Raw genomic sequence first — 20337 nt, 5'->3', positions numbered from 1 at the left:
TCCAAATTCATTGTATGAGGTAACATCCCGTCTAATTTTAGATTGATTTATTTTACAATGGAGGAGTAAATAAAAGTCCGAGTTGTGAGCCGCTGAATGGAATAGTTCCATTTCTTAGATGACACCCTAATGATGTGCTCCTAACAGCTAATTCTCGCTGTTTGGTTGGATGGGGACCGTGGTAAATCTGTCCATATTTTCTTTATTTTTAAAAGAAAAGAAAAAAAAAAGGCGTGGAGGCACCTGCATATATCACGTCGGAATAAGAACTAAAGCATGCAAGGCTTATGGAAGGCTTAAAGTTACCAAACTCCTTTGGTTATTTCTTTAATTTTATCGTTGAAGATTTAATGTCTCTGTATGTGTGCTTTATTAAAAGCAGGGCTCTTCGGTCTTTTCTTAAAAGCAAAAAAAAATGTCTGTCTGTCTCCTTGACAACACCTTGCTTTCATATTGTTTTTGGTATATTTTTTTTACAATTACACGGTAAATTCACACACGCACACACCACTACACACGTAACACCATATTCACACATCCGTGACCGTGAATGGGGCTTCTAACACACGTTCAAAAAGAATAAAACCAACTATACATCCCTAACCTCACTAATTAAGTTTCCGCTGAAAACACATGTTTAAAGAGAATACACATCGATGATCTAATTAACGGTCCCATTGTTTCACTTATTCGTGAAATAAGCCAAACGATAGATTTGTAAGCGAAATGTAATCTGTGAATAAAATTTTTATATACGTGCTTTTAGCGATCTAAAAGAAAAGGCTGAAAAATAAACTTCAATAAAAAAAACTTTAAAATCAGCTTCAATTTTAAGGTTGAAAATTTAAATTTTGGCTGATAAGTATAAGCGAAAAGATGAGGTCTTTCACGACCATTGCATACGTTTACGAGCACTGGGAATAAATATCAGGATTTAAATTCAGACGGGTTAAATCATACACCCACAATTTCATGACCGTACCACTTGTGTTTCCTTGTTCCTAGGAACTACTCCCTCCATATTTTAATATATGACACCGTTGATTTTTCAAACAACGTTTGATCATTCGTCTTATTCAAATTTTTTTGCAAATATAAAAATATTTATGTTATACTTAAAGAATATTTGATGATAAATTAAGCCACAATAAAATAAATGATAATTACATTATTTTTTGAATAAGATGAATGGTCAAATGTTGATTAAAAAGTTAACGGCGTCATACATATTTTAATATGGAGGGAGTACTTATTATTCTAAATAGCTTGTAAGAAACAAAAGATCGCCTGGCCAAGCTTTCATTGCCTTAAAAAGGCTAGCGACACACAAAACTACTGGCCATTAGTGCAACACAAACACTGTGCCTAGTTTAGGGTAATAGCCATAGCCAACGTACGATCGACGACCAATATGGATTCATCTGCTGCGGATGGTGAGACGAAGGAGGAGTCGTCGAAAGTGAAGATGTTGCTGCCGGAAGATTTCCTCAACACCGTCCTCCTCTGCACTGCTTTCTTGTACAAGGCGATGAATACCATCGGCACGCTGGCCACCATCTGGGCGACCGTCGTCCTGCTCGGTGGATTCTCCACCCTCATCAAGAAGGAGGACTTTTGGTACGTCACCGTCATCGCCTTCGTCCAATCCATCGGGTAAGCACCCTAAGATCCTAAGTTAATAGGAGCGAATTTCAGATTGGGTTATTTAACGGCTAAGTCCCTAGTTGGATATAGAGGCCGGGTAAAAAAAACCCTTCTCTTAAAAAAAGTATAATTAATTAAGTACATCCTCCTCCGGAGTATTAGCTTGAATAAACCAACTTTAATTTCGGTTTAGAATACTGGTTAAGCAGTAATTACTCCTTCCGTTCTTTTTTTATTTGACACTGTTAATTAATATTCCCTCCATTTCAAAATGTTTGACACCGTTGACTTTTTAGCACATGTTTGATCATTCGTCTTATTCAAAATAATTTGTGAAATATGTAAAACTATATGTGTACATGAAAGTATATTTAACAATGAATCAAATGATATGAAAAGAATAAATAATTATTTTTTGAATAAAACGAATGGTCAAATACATACTGAAAAGTCAACGGTGTAAAATATTTTGAAACGAAGGGAGGGAGTATATAACTAGTGGGATGACTTTATCTCAATTTGACCAGTGGGAACTTTTAGTTATGATGTTTTGATGAACTTATTAGAGATAGTATAATATTATATCTAAGCATGTAAAGTATACTTTGATAATACATCTTTTTAAGTATATTTCTTAAAAAAGTAAGATGATCAATCAAAGTTTGTATATTATTAAACTAGCTTATAAAACTCTGTAACAAGGTAAAGGGCAAAGGAGCGACGCAACTACCAATAGGTGCCCGATTTTTAGAAAAAAAAATCTGACACTCCGCTCCTCTCCTACTAGCCTATGCGTCGTGACTGTACTATATCTACTGTTTCTACTCCAGTAAATTAGCACATGTAAGAAACCTATATGCTTGTGCACGCATGGCTGTATGGTTGTAGCCCTTATCTCAACCATACTTTTCATTTCTTTAAATATTTTTTCTTCTAAATTAATTATCCGATTTTCACCATTAAACTTGTTGCAGTTAAATCTTTATAACAAGATCTCATACGGTTGTATTTTGATATGGAAAATCAAGCGTTGTTTCACCACTTATAGAAAATTATTTTACCGTTTGCTAAATATTCCAACTCACTCTATAAAATGATTCAGAGAAATATAGCATTCAAAAAATACTAACTGCAATACGAACAACCATTATATAAAACATTGATTCTCGTGAGACATAAAAAATATATAAAAGATACAATATATTTGTAAATATGTACTATTATTAAAATATTTTTATAACATTGTATAAAACATTAAGTTGTTACTTTTGACACATTATAAAATACTAATTGGAACATTCAAATAACAACACGTGCAACATTTACAAATTAAATAGCGAAGCATAGTATAAATGCTAGTTGAAACATTTATATAAAACCATGTGTAACATTTAAAATAATAAAAAAAGCTAAAAAATCATTGGAATATAGCTACGTGTAATCTTGTTGTAAACATTTAATTGCAATAAATTTAATGGTATGACCAGATTGTAGATTGGAGAAGTAATTTAGGGAAAAAATCATTTAAATATATAGAGATGTATGCGTGCATGGTTAGATAAGAGCAAGGATAATAGTAGGCTATAAGTAAGCTATATGCTTATGTGGAAGAGAGAGATAAACAAAAGTGGGGAGTGTTGGCTCTCATGCAAGAGCTAACTGCACACAAACTCCAAGAAATATGCATTAAATTCATGGTGAGAGAAAGAGAGAGGATGAAGAAAATAAAGATAACCTTATAGCCAATCTACTATATATGTTAGCTTTAATATTGACTAATAGTAAATAGTGAGCTCTATTATTAAACTTGCTCTAAAGTGATATGCATGGAGGCAATAAAGTGGACATGATTATGCGCGTGATGATGAGAATCCGATATTTTGCTAGAGCGTCAGGCATCCGACGCAGAGCATTCTCGGAAAACAAGGGGTATATAACACACGAGAAACTTTTTCCGTTTCCATATCGAGGCCAATCCAGATGATGAGGCTTCTCTCACTAACCTCGTTCAGTTTACGGTTATATCATTAAATTAATACTATAGTTATGTCATTGACATGTGGGTCATAGTAAAATAAGACGTACCCACGTATCACTAACACACGGTTAGTGACTCCACTGCAATCTGCACAAAGTTACTAGATATTCACTTTCGACCAATCCATGTGACAGTAAAAGTCATAGAGAAAGTGGGATATTGGATCATGGTACATCCGTTCAGACGTCTCGTGTCAGTGACATGTGGGGTTTTCTTGGATCACATGTGGGTTAGGAGGGTAAGCCTGTGTTTAGTTCAGTTTAAGCTTCCAAAAATTCCGTAACATCAAATATTTAAACACATACATGAAGCATTAAATTTGGACGAAAAAAAACCAATTACAGTTTGCATGTAAATTACGAGACGAATATTTTGAGCCTAATTACGCCATGATTTGACAATATGATGCTACAGTAAACATTTGCTAATGACAGATTAATTAGACTTAATAGATTCGTCTCGCAGTTTATAGGCGAAATCTATAATTTATTTTGTTATTAGTCTACATTTAATACTTTAAATGTTGTCCGTATACTTCAAAATTTTTTCTGAAAAGTAACTAAACACGGCCTAAATCCTCAATTTCAATCCAATAAATAGAGGGTATATGATCAAATTTTGCTATAAAACCCAACGATGTACAATGTTTTTTTATGAGATCTCATAAACATTCGACGGGCAAAAGCGAAGTAGCACATATACCAATTGAGATTCTCATTGATGCAATGCAAGTATATTCCAAACAGCAAATTATAGTTTAAGCTCCTTCTCGACATTGAATTAGCTTTATGTTCCATCTCAACATCGAATTATCCAAACTCTGTATCTATATAAACTTGTCCTGCATTTTGATCACCATCTCCGCTGCTATCACCGTCGATCACTGTAATCGTTCTCACGGTTAGCTGCACGGGAGTTTGCAGTACTGACTCGTCATCTTCTGATCCTGACCATGCTGATCTCTTCTGTTCCATGGCAAACTGAGGATGTCCCTAGTCCCTACGTGCATAAAGAGAAAATAGATCAGCAAATTTACATGAAAGTTTCTGGAAATATAGGTTGGAGAGGCTAAACACAATGAAAGTAGAGGGCAAAAGCTAAATATAACAAGGAAAATGTACTGTTAGCTATGTTGGTAAAGAAAAAAAAATGTGTACAGGCTATGTAAAAATGAGCTATAAAAATGTTATAGCTAATTTTAACAGAACTCATGCATCTTATATAACGAGTTTGATCACAATTAGGCAATAATAGGCATCACATAATCTATGCTACTTAAAAAATGCTTGCGATGATTATGGATAATAATGGATAGATATATATTCTGTCAGGAGCAAGAAGATTCCCTAAATTTTTTCGCGAACGCTAGATTCCCTAAATTTAATTGATCCACCAATCTTTCTAATTCATTTGTGGGACTGGTCAAACAAAGGAAGCCACATTAGCTTCTGGATAAACGTTAAATTTGCTGACAGAAACTAATTCCAACTTCGAATAAAAAAGGATTAGAAAAATAATGGAAACTGGCAGCTGGCAAGTGTTGCAAGGATAATCCACCAATTAAATAAACTTGAAGTCAGTTCATGCCTGAACTGAGAAGCTAATTAGACCCTATTTATTCCTGCTTCTTTGCAAATTCAGAATATACAAAGATACCTGAACTGAGCAGCAGGTAGCCGCTCGCTCGGATAATGCCCGATCTCCATATATAGCTCTCCTCTCCCACTCCCCGTTGGGCAGCAGGGAGTTGCATGGCTGTAACATCACCTTACCTGTGTCCCTCGTGCACCATTGCCACTGCTTTCGGAGTCGGAGGCAAGGCACCCTGCAACACAACAGCAATTTTTTAGTCTTATATAAAGGTAGCTAGCTTATTGGAAACTGTGTGAGTAAAACAAACTCTCATCTATCCAGCCTAGCTGAATCCAGACAATTATTTCCGGCACATGAATTCATTGTCATGCCTTATTGTTCCTGTAATGGAATACTTCCTCCGTTTCACAATGTAAGTCATTCTAGCATTAACATCAATATGAATATGGGAAATGTTAGAATGACTTACATTGTGAAACGGAGGGAGTATATGGCATGAGTTTTAAAACTAATAATTTCAGTACTACTTGTAACAGAGCTAGAAAGAGCATATACAAAGCACGCAATGCAGTAGATCGATCCACATGTTCATGTGTTGATGCTACACAATTGCACAAGCAGCTATCTAAATTTTGGTAGAGTCATCTTCCGAAAGAAACAAAGAATCCTCTGAACCCCTAGATAATTAGTAATTTAAAAAGTGGAAAGCCCAAAAGGATGAAACAACATCGTCAAGCGAACTGCAGAAGACTTCGCAGCACATGGTGGGATGGCAGTTGACTGCATGGTGATGGACTTCGATCATGAGCGTTAGCACCCCCAAAGATTCCCTCTACAATATTATAAATCTAATCTTGCAACTCTAATCAGCCGCTGAAGCAATTAGGGAAATATAACTCATGTTGTGATGCCAAAACCACTGAAACAAAATTTCAAGTGTATTGCAATGCCATTGGTTGACGCTAGCACCATCAGACATCAACACACAAACTGTAAAAGATGTTGATAATTTCCATTTTCGAATAAATTGATCGTTTCCCCAAAATTTAATGCCGAGAAATGTGAATGTCCTGCATGCCTTGTGATTGCTTCTCCTGCATGTATAGATGGCCAAAAGGCCTGGGCCCGACGGCCCGGCCCACAGCACGGGTTTGGCCCGGCCCAGGCACGGCACGACCCGACTAGTGTAGAGCCCATGCCTAGGCCTCTGCCTCGGTACGGAAGGCCGGCCGGTGGGCTTTCGTGCCTTGGAGCCGGCCCAGCACGGCCTGAGTCTTATTAGGCCGTGCCTGGGCCATTGATGCAGCCCGTGGGCGGGCACGGTTCAGCCCGGCTGTAGGTCGGGTCGTGTCGGCCCGACTGATCTCGGGCCCAGGCCTGGTCGTGCTCGGGCCGAGCGGCCCATTTCACTCACTAATAGCTCTTTTCACTCACTAATCAGCAAACCTAAAAAATACATACTAGCACTAATGTACAGCATTCTCGAGATGTTCAACTTGTTAAAAAAAACTTAACCAAGTCTATCACTATGTCACGTGGCCAAAACCACCTATAAAAACACACTATGGGGTTATTTGAACATGTTTCTATATTTCAAGGGATAGAATACCCTGTTTCCTACTTTATGGGGTTAAGTAGACCAACATTAATACTTCAGGGGATAAAGTAGAACTTTTCCTAGATAGATTTATACAAATTAAAATATTGTTTATACAAAAGGTTTTTATTCACCGAAAAATTGTATCACTTTTATATCACTGTCACCAGGGTTCTTGAGAAAATAAAAGCAGTCAGTACGTATTTCAGTGGTTTTCCTATAAAACCCGGCAGATAGTGACATTGCGGGTTCTTTGTATGAATTGGTAGTTTAATATTAAGAAGGGCTAGGATGACTCTTTTTGTAGTAGTGTTATATGAAGCTCACCGCAGTACAATTCATTGACAGGTTTTTGGGTGGTTACGAGGATCCTGCACAGCAAATTTTCCTGCGCGCACCAGAAGCACTAATGAAGTACAAAAGGACCTCAACTTTGAAGGGATTAAGTTGGTGGAGGCGCAGAGGAACACAGCAGCAGCAGCAAGAACCCACAAGAAGGACCAGAGGAGGAAGAAGGCACAAAGAGGAGAAAATATGGTACCTGTGCAGCATCTATGGGTGCCAAGCCTTGCTCGGGATGACCATCCTTGCCGCCGTGTGGTTGGCCAGGGTGGCCGCTGTGGTCACTGTCTTAGCCCTATCCTGGAAGCGTCTCAAGAAGCAAGACTACTTGAATCCCGGGGACATCATGAATGACCAAAACCAGAACATCACGTGGTCCCTCAACATCTTCTACAGCTTGGTGTTTGCCCAGGGAATCATGTTCGTCACCATACTGCTCAACCCACTGAGCTATTATTTTCTGTTCAATGCCGGGATCAAGTACAAACTATTTGACCCCTCCGGTCTCAAGATAATTTTGAATTACAAGAGGTGCAATTACCTGGAATTCATTGCCGGGAATGTGAAAGCAACCTTGCAAATGCACCTGGTCACCTTCGCCAAGAAACTAGCGGTATCCAACATGGCCGATGACAAGTTACTTGGTGTCGGTGCCATGGACCGCATCCTCAGGTCGATGGAGTTCAGAAGCCTAGCTCTTAGGAAGCTTCGAGCTTTCATGGAACCCGACGAGCTGGGGAAGCTGGTTAACATGCTAGGTTACGACAAGAGCCACAAAAACAAGACCACGGAGGAGGAGGATATCAGAGGCCATACCGCAAGAGTGGTGCTGAAACTTAGTCCAGATCTTCTGGTTCAGAGTTATCCTCAGATCCTCTATGCCATATCTTCTTCCCTGCTCAGCACATCCAAGTCCAACAACAAGAGGGTGTGCAAGTGCAACATGGATTCTGACTTGGTCTGGTTTGGCCTGCGTATCCTAGACAAGCTCACGGACAACCCAGAAAACTGTAGGAAAGCCACCAACGACGAGAGCGGTGGTGATCTATTGTCCACCATCATAGACCTCACCATCCCATGTTGTCATGGTCATGGTCATGGCCGCAGCATGAGGAGTAACACTAGTACCATTTCTGATTCTTGGATTGAACAGGAGATTATCCCTTTGCTTCAAACAGAAAACGAGATTCCTCTTCCTTTCATCGACAAGCTTGACCAAGAAATTATTGTTGGCATGGCACTCAACATCTTGAGCAAGCTGGTCGCTGCACCGGATGAGGCTGGGGAGAAACTCAGAAAAGAAACATCAAAGCATGTGCATTTCCTGACCAACACTGGGATGATCTTGGACCATGTCCAGGCAACAAGAGTCATATCATGCTTAGCAGTGGATAAGGAAGGCCGAGAATATATCGGCAAGTTTCCTGAGATCATCAAGAAACTTAAGGATTGTCTACTTTCCAAGACACCATACGTAAATATAACTAAAGTAGCTGCCAAGCTGTTGGTTCTGGAGTGCACTGGTGATGAGCAATTGTTAAACCAAATCCAGCTTTTCATTGAGGAAAATCGTACCGTGGAAGATCAAAGCTTTTCACTACCAATTTCAGCCTTCATTGAAGAACTTGATTTTGATCAACTTCACCAGCCATGGATATGGAATTTTGTACAGAGCCTTGATGTGGAAGATGCACTTTTCGCGCCACGGGTGAATCACTCTGACGCAGCTGCTAAAGCATTAATTTTGCTCACCACAGAATGTGCGAGCAATGTTGAAGCTTTCCTACAAGGGATCAATAAAGAAGAGTTGAACAAGATAGTGAATGCACTCTCTTCTGAAGATGGAGACAAAGAGAAGAGAAGGGCGCTGGCACAATTTGAAGGACGACGTAATCTGGACCCAGAAACATTGCGCAGAGTCAAAAAAATAATATTGGCTGAGGGTGAAGAACAGGCAACAGGTATGCATGCAAAACTCCTGCAGAATTTGCGTGCCTATTCAGGACCAAAAGAATTTGATGAGTACATGAAATTGATAGATGCAGCACTGCCAAAGGTAATTTCGTTTTAGTTCTAGCCATTCTCTTTGGATGTAGTCTACTAAATATATATATTATGTATATATGCATAGGCTCAGAATTAACGCATCATCACCATTTTCCTTCACCGCAACTATATTCATTGACTAAAGCAATATGGTAACAACGACCAATATATCTCTCTGAAAATTGAATTATATAGGTGCTCAAAGCAGTCGTAGATGCAGTGGCAACTTTGGAGGATCCATCATCAGCAGAAAATCTGGACCATGTAAGAAAATAGTAGTTGTTTTCCCTTACCTCCTGACTACTTCATTTGCACCTAGTCTAACTTCCCAATTCACAAACAATTTTCTTTGGATATATATATGTAGGTGAAGGATGACATGTGGATCAAACAAGGCAAAGTACTAGAGAGCTTTATAGGCCTCGCAGTGCAGATTTGTAGGTCCCCGAACAAAAGAAGTGATTTCTCCACTGCACTGAAATATGCCAATCTTACTGCGGACACATTGATCAAGAAGCTTAAGAAGATATTAGAAGTGTACATGTCTCCAAGTACTGATTTTCCATGCATAAGGGTATCCACACTTGAGTTAATTACTTGGATGGTCGAAGAAAACAACAGCTACTGGGAAATACTCCTACAATGTGGAGTATATGAGGAACTGAATGAAGTGGCAAGGACTGCTAGAAAACTTGAGAGCTTCAAGCTGTTTCACTGCGGTATCGGGATTCCTACGGAAAGAACTATCGAATGCATCTCTTCCCTCGCAACTAAATTACAAGAAAAGCTTAAGAAAATCCCCGATTTCGAAAGAAGGTATTGTTTTTGCCCTTTTAGGCAAAATGTCAGTTCAAACATACTTAGACTCCTCAAGGAGAATTCGTAAATCCAAACTTAAATGTTTGTCTTTAATCTGCCAATTGTCAAGGGCTCTGCCATGTACTCCCTCCGTTTCACAATGTAAGTCATTCTAGCATTTCCCACATTCATATTGATGTTAATGAATCTAGACATATATATCTATCTAGATTCATTAACAACAATATGAATGTGGGAAATGTTAGAATGACTTACATTATGAAACGGAGGAAGTAGTAAACAGTAAAAGACTTAATATGATGTGTCAAATTTCCCAAGCTGGCTATGATTTCATCTAAAATGACTTTCTTACTTGTTCTTACAGATACCGCTATGGAGAACATGCAAGCCGCATATCTGTTTTAATTGCTTAAAACAGTCATCTGCTTGGTACTTTTTGACCACCAATATAGGCATCATCTTTTTGTGTTTGTCCCAACCAAAATTCATGTCTGAGTGCTTGAGTTTTCATTTGCTTGGTTCTTTCTAACCACCAACATTATCATCATCCTTTCGTGTTTGTGCCAACCAAAATCCATGTCTGAGTGCTTGTGTTTTCATTGGGATAATGTGTCAGAATGGTTGTGTTTTTAAACCCAGTGTAACAATTTTGTATGACTACAATAATTTCCCCACTAGCTGCGTCATTGCCCCAAGCGCAAAGATACCATCAGATCACCATGGGATGCTACAAGTGTTGTGCAAGGTAGTGCATGTATCATGTGTTTCTTGTATGCTCGTATGATTTGTCTGTTAAATATGCATCACATCACACTACTACAGAATGTCATGTCCATAACCTCATAACATAGACCATATCCATAACCTCGTAACATAGACCGACTCACCGCTATCTATAAAGATACCATAGACGGTTTCTCAAAGTGGCTTATGTTGGTACATGGTTCGTAACTAGTGGCTTTTAGGGATAAATTAAACACTAAAGGCAACATGGTAAATAAGAACTGGGACAACAACCCTCACTGTGACATCTGCTCTGCCCAGCAATAGAAACATAAGACCATATTATTCTATGATGCAAGGCTGCTACAGTCTTATGGGAGAAATTAGGACTTCTAGACCTAGCTAATTCGTCAGAGTCGGCCTCAATTTTCTTAGAAGCAGTTATTGACAGCCATCACAACATTCAGGGTATAGAACCCATTTGGTTTGCAGCTTGTGCACACACAATTTTGGAAAGCAAGAAACATTAGGAATTTTGAAGGGCAACAAGCCAGACTTTCAAACACAACTCAATAAATGGTTCATAAGTAGTGCGTCTACCTTATTTCATATCGACCATATTTAGCACTTATATGAACTATAGGATCATATGGATACTATAATTTTCAGGAACTCCAGACTACCATCCCAACTGCGTGTGCCCAAAAGAAGAAGGGTGATGGCATTCTTTTGCATAAAGGGAAAGAACCAAATGAAAAAATATAAATGGATAATCAGAAGAGTGACAAAAATGAGAAACTACTACTTAAATAAAACTGAATCTTTATAAAAGCACAGGACAGGAGCCTGTGGGTAATCAAATTAGCTTAGTTGCATGAAGCTCGTAGCTTTTTGAAAATTGTATGTATTCTTCTCTAAGAATCAGAAACCTTGGCCGCTGACTCATATCGACAATATTATTGGTTAATGAAAAAGGAACAAATCAATTGAGACACAACATGCATTACAAGCGAAGATGAAGCTTTTTGCTACTGTTGTGATAAAGATATTCGCTTGAATGGAATTTAATTGGTAAGGAAGAGCATACACAATCAGATTGAAATCACAATGGGATAAATCAGAACATATATAGGAGAGGCTTTGCTACCATGAAACAGGCTCTCTCTAGCTCAAGATCTAGATGGAAAAGATTTAGCGAGGGTTTAAAGGTAGGTCGTAATTTTGGTGTACCTCCTCCCAATATAGTATTCAACGCATTCTGTAAACAGATCTCTAAAGCAAATTCGCACCAGATACTCCCTAAACCAGCTACTAATCGACCTAATAAACCAACGAGACCATCCCAAAAGTTGATTTACACGTATCGCATTCGGATTCATAGCAGAAATCCTCAGATGGATTCCCACTCTCGCGCTATTTAGAATTCATACATTAGGTTAGATTAACTAACTCCAACCAGGCACACACACAAAATAATAAAAAAGAAAAAGGCAAAAATGCAGCGAGGAGGGGGAGAGGGATGGAGGATGAGAGAGCGTACGAAATCATCTGATTGAATCGGAGCGCCATGCGGGCTCCGGCTCGAGGCAGCGAGCTCCCTCCGCCCGCCACCCTCATCCGCCGTCGGCCACCCCGCTTTCTCGGCCGCCGCCGCCGCCACCGCGCTGTCTTGCGATGACTCGTCCTCCCTCCCATGGCGACCTCGAGTCTTCTCCATTTGGATTTTTGGATTCGCCGCCATGGCACCGCAATAGGGACGGTTTTTCTTTTCCTTTTTTTTTGATTTGGGGGCGACGGACTTGCTATGGTCCCGACGGATTTGGGGTTGGGCGAAGATTAAAATTTGTGTGCCATGTTTGTTACTCTGTCAAACGGTCTACTTCGTATGAATACTTTCTATACGACATATCGTCTTACGTAAAAAAGATTAATCTTGTCTTTATCTTCAGAAGAAAGAAACACCACCTATATTTGCTACTACAGTGCTATATTTCATTTCTTTTCTTTTGATGAGGATACGTGCTCAGTAGAGGAAAGAAGATTGCAGTTAAGATAAATTTTAAATGTTTGAAGTTATTGTATTTTGTGGATTTTTGATTATATGAGAATGTGGTTGTGCCATAGCCAATAAAAATAAGGCCTTATTCGGATCGGAGGGAAAAATGAAGGACATGTGATCATTCGTTTCATACTCCCTCCATCCAAAAAAAAAGCCAACTTAGATGGGGATGGGACACCATCTAGGACAATGAATCTGGACATGTCTAGATTCGTTGTCTCGTTGTTCTAGGTGGTGACCCATCCGCATCTAAGTTAGCTTTTTTTAAGGACAGGGGGAGTATGAAGTAGTCACATGAATGCCCAAGGAATTAGGAATTTTTCCCGTGCTACAGATTTTAAGTGAGAAACACATGAATTTTTCCATTCACTCTGAACTTATTTTTCTATTCATTTGCGTAGGATCCAGACAAACATGCAGCTAATCCAAACACCTTCATATGTTTTTCAATTATCTGTTTTGCATTTATATTCTTATCATATTTCTATGTTTTTTTATGTTTCTGTATTTTTTTTTTCAATGATGCGTTCCGAATAAGCCCTCTGCAAGCAGCAGGTAACAATGGGTTGCAACAGTCACTGTCATAGCTGAAGCCTCGGCGAGCGACATGTTCGGAACGGAGCAGAATGAATAGTGTGCTACCTAATGATTACATTATTCGAGTAGCACCTTAAGATCTTAAATTTAACCGATTTGGCTATATCTCACTCGAAAGATTTTTTTCTTATCTCACTCGATTTTCTCACTCAAATTTACAGGGTATTTTCTTGTAAATTACAGTGTAACTTATGAAACTTACATTGTAATTTTTGTAAGTTGCAGTGTAATTTTTTAATCTTTGCATGTAAGTTTTAAAATTTATATTGGATTTGGTCTTTTTCTTGAAGATATGGTAATTTATTGTCCATTATGGTGTTTCTTAGTTGCTTTTTATCTTTTACTGTGTCTATTGGATTTTAATCCAAAAATTAAAAATCTGTGTGATATGGTCATAAAAATCTTTTGAAAGATGCATAGGTACTCCCAATTTAATTCTTCATCCGAGCGAATTTTAAGGCTTAGTTAAAGAAAAAAAAACTTACTAATAAAGGCCCACCAATAAAACCACGCGCGATCGGAATAAGTTCACTTCGTCACCCTTAACTGTGATCGAAATCTAATCCATGACCCTAAACCACAAAACCAGATATATCGACCCCCAAACTTATGGGCGCCGGCAACTAGCAAGGAGAGGATGGCACGGAGGAAGGCCCGCCCGCCGCCGTCGTCGCCGCCTCCGCTCGGGCCTCCCTGGCGCCCATCGCTATCGCCTCTGCTCGATCCTCCTCTGGCACCACCGCCGCTCGAGTCGGGTGGCCGCCGCCGTTTGGGATGCCCCGTCGCCCGGCGTCGTCGCCTCTGCTCGAGCCGAGCGGCCTCCGCCCATGAGGCGCGCGGCGAGGCTAGGTGTGCGCGGCGTGTTGGCCTCGGAGGGTGGCGCGGACGGCCTGGGCCGCGCGAGAGCGCCAGAGGCCGGCTCGATCTGGACGCCGATCTGGATGTCGCCGCGGAGGAGGTTGGCGTCGAGGTCGAGGCTGTTGCGTGGCGCCTGGAGGCCTCCGTCGTTTGTGCCGCCCCGTCGCCCGACGCCGTCACCTCCGCTCGACCTGCCTCTAGCGCCGCCGCCGCTCTAGCCGGGTGGCCGCCGCCGTTTGGCCTCCCCGTTGCCCGGCGCCATCGCCCATCACCGCCTGTGGGAGACGTAGGGGAAGAAGGGGGGAGAGAGAGAAGGGAGAAAGGGAGGAGGAAGAAGGAAGGAGGATGACATGTGGGGTCCACATGTCAGTGGGACCCACAATTTTTTTTATGTGTGTGAATGACAAACGGGTCCCACAATTGTAATGCCATGTAAGTGCCACGTCAACGCCACGTGGATCGAAGACTCGGTCAATATTGCCACGTAGGCGCCACGTAAGCAAAACCGCCTCCCAAAACCGCGCAGGGAGTCAAATTGCACCGGTTTTAGAAGTTTGGGGGTCGAGATATCTGGTTTTGTGGTTTAGGGTCATGGATTAGATTTCGACCACAGTTGAGGGTCATGAAGTGAACTTATTCCCGCGCGATCAAACGTGTTAAGGATCCACGTTGCGGCCCATAAAGGCCCAGATGTCTCTACTATTTCTTCTTCTAGTGAGCTCCATCGAAGCTTTTAGGCGAGGCCTACCGCTGTGGCTAAGCGGCGGCGTGTGCCAGCCCAACCCCCGACGACGACGACGCGTGGCGACGGCCGCCGCGACACCCGCCGCCACGTCGCCCCGCCACGCGCCGCCCCCCGGCGAGCTCCTCCTCCTCTTTTATAATCCCAGCCTCGTCTCCCCCGCGATGACCACCCCCCTCGCCGCGCCACGTACGCCGCATCGCATGCGCGCGCTTTCCCTCGCCAGAGCAAGTAGCCCGCCGCCTCTTCTTCTTCACCTCCGACGAGCCCTTGCACCCGCGTCGTCGTCTTCTCCGGCGCCGGTGCTGTTGCTGCGTCCTGCGGTTTCTTGTTCTTCTTTGTTTGTTAGCGACAGGGCGGCGGCGGCTCGCCGGAGCAGCGGCAGCAGCAGGAGAAGCATGGCGTCGCAGCAGTTCCCGCCGCAGAATCAGGAGACGCAGCCGGGGAAGGAGCACGCCATGGATCCCCGCCCCGAGGCCATCATCCAGAGCTACAAGCCAGCCAACAAGCTGAAGGTCAGTTTACTACTTGATTTGCTGTTCTTCTCCGTTCATGTCACGTTCATGTCGTCGTTCGTCGGTGCAGGACAAGGTGGCGATCGTGACCGGCGGCGACTCCGGCATCGGGCGGGCGGTGTGCCTGTGCTTCGCGCTGGAGGGCGCGACGGTGGCGTTCACGTACGTGAAGGGGCAGGAGGAGAAGGACGCGGAGGAGACGCTCCGCGCGCTGCGCGACATCAGGGCGCGCACCGGCGCCAAGGACCCCATGGCGATCCCCGCCGACCTCGGGTACGACGACAACTGCCGCAAGGTGGTCGACGAGGTCGCCGGCGCGTACGGCGGCGCCATCGACATCCTCGTCAACAACGCCGCCGAGCAGTACGAGCGCCCCTCCATCACCGACATCACCGAGGACGACCTGGAACGCGTGTTCCGCACCAACATCTTCTCCTACTTCTTCATGTCGAAGCACGCCGTGAAGCGGATGCGCGATCGCCGCGGCGGCGCCGGCGCCGGCGGGTGCAGCATCATCAACACGTCGTCGATCAACGCGTACAAGGGGAACAAGACGCTGCTGGACTACACGGCGACCAAGGGCGCCATCGTGGCGTTCACGAGGGCGCTGGCGCTGCAGCTGGCGGAGGAGGGGATCCGGGTGAACGGCGTCGCGCCGGGGCCGATCTGGACGCCGCTGATCCCGGCGTCGTTCGCGGAGGAGAAGGTGAGGCAGTTCGGCTCCCAGGTGCCCATGGGCCGCGCCGGCCAGCCGTCGGAGGTGGCGCCCAGCTTCGTCTTCCTCGCCAGCGACGACGCCTCCTACATGTCCGGCCAGATGCTGCACGTCAACGGCGGCGTCATCGTCAACGGCTAGTTTTTCACTTGTCCCATCTCGCCGCCGGCGGGCGAGCTCGCCGTCGCCGGCCGCCGTGTCTGTCTTGGCTTTTGCTGTGGGCATGTGCCCACGTGTTTGCAGTGCGAGTCCACCACGTGTCAGTCAGTAGTAGCTTGTGATCCTGTGATACTGTGATGAGTAGAGTTGCAGTTGTTGTCTGTGTACTAAGCTTGCAACTCAATCTGCAAGGAAGAAGATGAATAAAAACGTCCCATCTCATCGCTACCTGTGATCTTGCATTTCCTTCCTATTTTACACAAACTTGATTTGTACTCTAAAAACCCTCACAAAAAAAGGTGATTAAATTTATCCTATTTAAGAAAATTTCGCAGCAGTTTCATGGCAAGTATAAATAAATAATGGTAATGTTTGCCACTTAAATGTTCTACAAGTGATTTTCCTACAAAATTGTTATTATTACCAAAATTGTTCTCTCAATAAAAATTTGTCAAATTGTTACCAAAATACGTACTTCTCTGGATATAATTCGTCCAAATTCTTGACTTGAAATATATTCATTTACTGGCCCAGCTGGCGAATTAAGGCCGTGTAATATTGGGCCGATTCAGCATTGAATCTTGTATTTTGGGCCGGTCTTGTAGTTTCATCTGGGCCATGGAATTAATAAAGAGCTAATTAATCACGCCGCTTTATTACAAATACGGATATAAAAATACAAATCAAACGGAAGATCAACCGCATCTCTCGGGTGTTTCGGTTTCCAAAGCAGGAGGAAACCCTAGCCGCCAGCCTTTAAATCTAAGAGCAAAACCTCTCGCCGATTTGTTCTTCATTTGGCATTGTCGTCGAAGGAGTTCGTTCGAGTAGGTGAGTACCTATGTTTTGTGTTGATTTCTTTGGTTTGTTGTTGATTTATTCACCTTGGTTTTGATTTCTTTCGGATGATGATTTCCTATATCTATAGTTGGCTTGGATCTAATTTATCTAGTTTTGAGTGATTTTGGTTTTTACAAGATGAATACGTCTGGCCTTTGTACCAAAGACTGATTTGTTATTCGGAATCTCCAATTGTTGGTGTTGCTTTCTTATGTAGATATATTGATTTATCTTCATAGGATCATTGTTTTGTCTTTTTATGTTTTCTACGTAAAATTTTATACACTTTAGATAAGATTCACCAATTTTGAAAGATCTTCAGATATATTTTCCAAAGCTGATTTGTCTCGAGCCATCTTATTGGGCCACATGGCGGTGTTAAATTTTGAGATAAATCTAAGAAAATTATGCATCTTATTGGGCCACATGGCGGTGTTAAATTTTGAGATAAATCTAAAGAAATTATGCATAAGAGAAAATAACCAAAAGGAAAAGACACAAATCCAATTTCTAGATATTTCCCAATGAGCCACATGGCAGTGTTAAATTTTGAGATAAATCTAAGGAATTATGCATAAGAGAAAATAAACCAAAAGAAAAGAAAAGACGCAAATCTAATTTCTAGAGACTTCCCAATGATCTATCATCTTTGAGATAAATCCAATTTCTAGATACTTCCCAATGATCTATCCTCTTTGAGATAAATCTAGAGAATATCCATAATAAAAGAAATTGAGAAGGAAACAAAAGGCATAACCGGGAAGCAAACCATTCCATACTAAAAGAGAAGCAAACAAAAGGCATAACATTCCATACTAAAAGAAATTCCATACTAAAAGAAATATCGAGAAGCAAACAAAAGGCAAAACATTCTGATTCTATCTCATTATACATTATTATGATACATTATTCGGACAAAAGGCAAAACATTCGGATTCTATCTCATGATACATTCGGATTCTATCTCATAATGGTTGGATTCTATCTCATAATGGATGGTTTCGTGCCAGCTGATTGGCTGCTCTCAACATCATTTAGTTGAGCGACACGTGGCGAGATACAAGCTCGAAAAGAGCGCCAGTTAAGAAACCCTCTATAAAACTAGCCAACGTGATTGAAAAACGATGGAAGAGTCGCTCCATTAGGTTATTAATTCTATCTCATGATACATTATTCGAACAAAAGGCAAAACATTCGGATTCTATCTCATGATACATTCGGATTCTATCTCATAATGGTTGGATTCTATCTCATAATGGTTGGTTTCAGAGGTTGGTTTCATGCCAGCTGATTGGCTGCTCTCAACATCATTTAGTTGAGCGACACGTGGCGAGATACAAGCTCGAAAAGAGCGCCGGTTAAGAAACCCTCACTATAAAACTAGCCAACGTGATTGAAAAACAATGGAAGAGTCGCTCCATTAGGTTATTAATGAAAACGGATGGTTGAGATTTCTTATATGCATACATTGATTTATGATAATAGGATTATTGTTTTGTGTTTGTATGTGCTAAAAACCAACTTTCTTACAACGATTTTGCTATATCTCACTCGAAAGATTTTTTTTTCTTTATCTCTCACTCGATTTTCTTACTCAAATTTAGAGTGTATTTTCTTGTAAGTTACAGCATAATTTATGAAACTTACATTGCAACTTTTGTAAGTTAACAGTGCAATTTTTGAATCTTCGCATGTAAGTTTTGAAATTTAGATTGGATTTATGGTGTTTCTTAGTTGCTTTTTGCCTTTTACCGTGTCTATTAGATTTAAATTCAAAGATTAAAAAACTGTGTGATATGATCAAAAGATGCATAGATACTAATTAGAGGTTTATTCGAGGATGAAATTTTATCCCGTAACCGGTGCGGGGTGCGTACTACCACCACTACGTACCACAATTTCTCCTTTGCTATGTAAAATTCTATACTTTAGATAAGATTAACCAAATTTTAAAGATTAAATCATTAAATTTGTATCAAAATAAATTTATAAAATATAATAATATTATGATTAAATTCGTCTTATCCATATTCATAGGATATAGAGCATTTAGTACCGATGCTAGATTCATCCTTTTTGGCCTATCACTACTATTGAATTTGCACATAATAGCCATACAACATATATATCAATATATATGATATCATACTATATCATACGAGAGTCAGTGTCGGTCTTGGATTTATTGCCTAAAAGGGTGTAGGAAAAAGTGCCGGTCTTAGATTTATTGCCTAAAAGGGTGTAAGAGAAAGAGAGAAACAAAATGGGCACCTGACGCCTAATTTTCCTAAATGTTGTTGCCCGATATTATCCATGTAAAAGGTTGCCATACATACCTTTATGAGGCTCCAACTTTTTGCAGTGAAGAACAACGTATCAAGACTTTATGTACGGCTCCAATTCTTCACAGTGAAGAACAACCCAGAGAAGAGGAGGAGTTCACAGTACAGAACAACCCAGATAAGAGGAGGACTTCACAGTACATAACAAGCCAGAGAAGAGTACAGAACAACCTAGAGAAGAGGATGGACTAACTCTTTATAGTGAAGAACAACCCAGAAGAGAAGATGATGGACTTTATCTACGGGTCGACTTTATCAACGGATCCAACTCTTCATAGTGAAGAACAACCCGGGTCCAACTCTTCGTAGTGAAGAACAACCCAGAGAAGAGGAGGTACCTATTGGCTCTATTGGCGTGTACATCAAATCCCTGATCCCTGATGTCTCAAACTCCTAGTTTATGCATACGCAAGCAATAATGCTCTAGCTAGTTTCTCAGGAAGATTGTGGAGAAAGAGAGACAAAATGACAAAGCCAGTTTCTCGGGAAGATTGTGGAGAAAGAGAGAGACAAAGTTTCTCGGGAAGATTGTGAAGAAAGAGAGAGACACAATGGTGTAGGAGAGGGTGGGAAGATTATGGAGAGGGTGTTTCTCGGAAAGATTGTGGAGAAAGAGAGAGACAAAATGGTGTAGGAGAGGGTGGGAAGATTATGGAGAAAGAGAGTTAGGGAAGGGGATGAAAATTGGAGAGTGTGGGAAGATTGTGG

At 41.4% G+C, this 20337-nt stretch overlaps 2 protein-coding genes and 1 long non-coding RNA gene across 5 annotated transcripts; 2 read left to right on the top strand and 1 right to left on the bottom strand.

The window, feature by feature from the left end:
• The first annotated feature begins 1343 nt into the window (after window positions 1–1343).
• Window positions 1344–10779, top strand: LOC112939072 (uncharacterized). 2 transcript variants are annotated; one of them, XM_026025805.2, is made up of 5 exons: window positions 1344–1653; window positions 7221–9270; window positions 9456–9524; window positions 9628–10076; window positions 10444–10779. In XM_026025805.2, exons 1-5 carry the CDS (start codon window positions 1412–1414, stop codon window positions 10490–10492), a joined length of 2859 nt encoding a protein of 952 aa, XP_025881590.2. In that variant the 5' UTR covers window positions 1344–1411; the 3' UTR covers window positions 10493–10779. The 2 variants fall into 2 exon arrangements, with proteins under 2 accessions (XP_025881590.2, XP_066167172.1); XM_066311075.1 differs by lacking the exon at window positions 10444–10779 and having other exon boundaries at window positions 9628–10192.
• On the bottom strand, window positions 4291–12521 carry LOC136356763 (uncharacterized). Of its 2 annotated transcripts, none has more exons than XR_010741713.1 (6): window positions 12343–12521; window positions 8031–8997; window positions 7756–7956; window positions 7414–7674; window positions 5339–5507; window positions 4291–4681 (listed from the first exon to the last, which is right to left on the bottom strand). It is a non-coding gene; the product is annotated as an uncharacterized lncRNA (long non-coding RNA). The 2 variants fall into 2 exon arrangements; XR_010741712.1 differs by having other exon boundaries at window positions 7414–7647.
• A 2637-nt stretch (window positions 12522–15158) lies between these two features.
• LOC4337759 (glucose and ribitol dehydrogenase homolog) lies at window positions 15159–16677 on the top strand. The gene is made up of 2 exons (NM_001420165.1): window positions 15159–15573; window positions 15644–16677. The coding sequence occupies exons 1-2, from the start codon at window positions 15223–15225 to the stop codon at window positions 16427–16429; spliced, it is 1137 nt and encodes a 378-aa protein (NP_001407094.1). The 5' UTR covers window positions 15159–15222; the 3' UTR covers window positions 16430–16677.
• Window positions 16678–20337: the final 3660 nt, after the last annotated feature.

Source organism: Oryza sativa, chromosome 5, assembly GCF_034140825.1.
Source record: "Oryza sativa Japonica Group chromosome 5, ASM3414082v1".
NCBI lineage: Eukaryota > Viridiplantae > Streptophyta > Magnoliopsida > Poales > Poaceae > Oryza > Oryza sativa.
This window is presented reverse-complemented; position numbering and strand designations above follow the sequence as displayed.

What these genes read in the sequence shown, in the direction of transcription:
- LOC112939072 (XM_066311075.1), top strand. Translation starts at nt 1,412, where the DNA reads ATGGATTCATCTGCTGCGGATGGTGAGACGAAGGAGGAGTCGTCGAAA. An exon ending in TAGATGCAGCACTGCCAAAG is followed by an intron (nt 9,271 to 9,455) that starts GTAATTTCGTTT and finishes TGAATTATATAG; the next exon opens with GTGCTCAAAGCAGTCGTAGA. An exon ending in CAGCAGAAAATCTGGACCAT is followed by an intron (nt 9,525 to 9,627) that starts GTAAGAAAATAG and finishes ATATATATGTAG; the next exon opens with GTGAAGGATGACATGTGGAT.
- LOC4337759 (NM_001420165.1), top strand. Translation starts at nt 15,223, where the DNA reads ATGACCACCCCCCTCGCCGCGCCACGTACGCCGCATCGCATGCGCGCG. An exon ending in AGCCAGCCAACAAGCTGAAG is followed by an intron (nt 15,574 to 15,643) that starts GTCAGTTTACTA and finishes TCGTCGGTGCAG; the next exon opens with GACAAGGTGGCGATCGTGAC.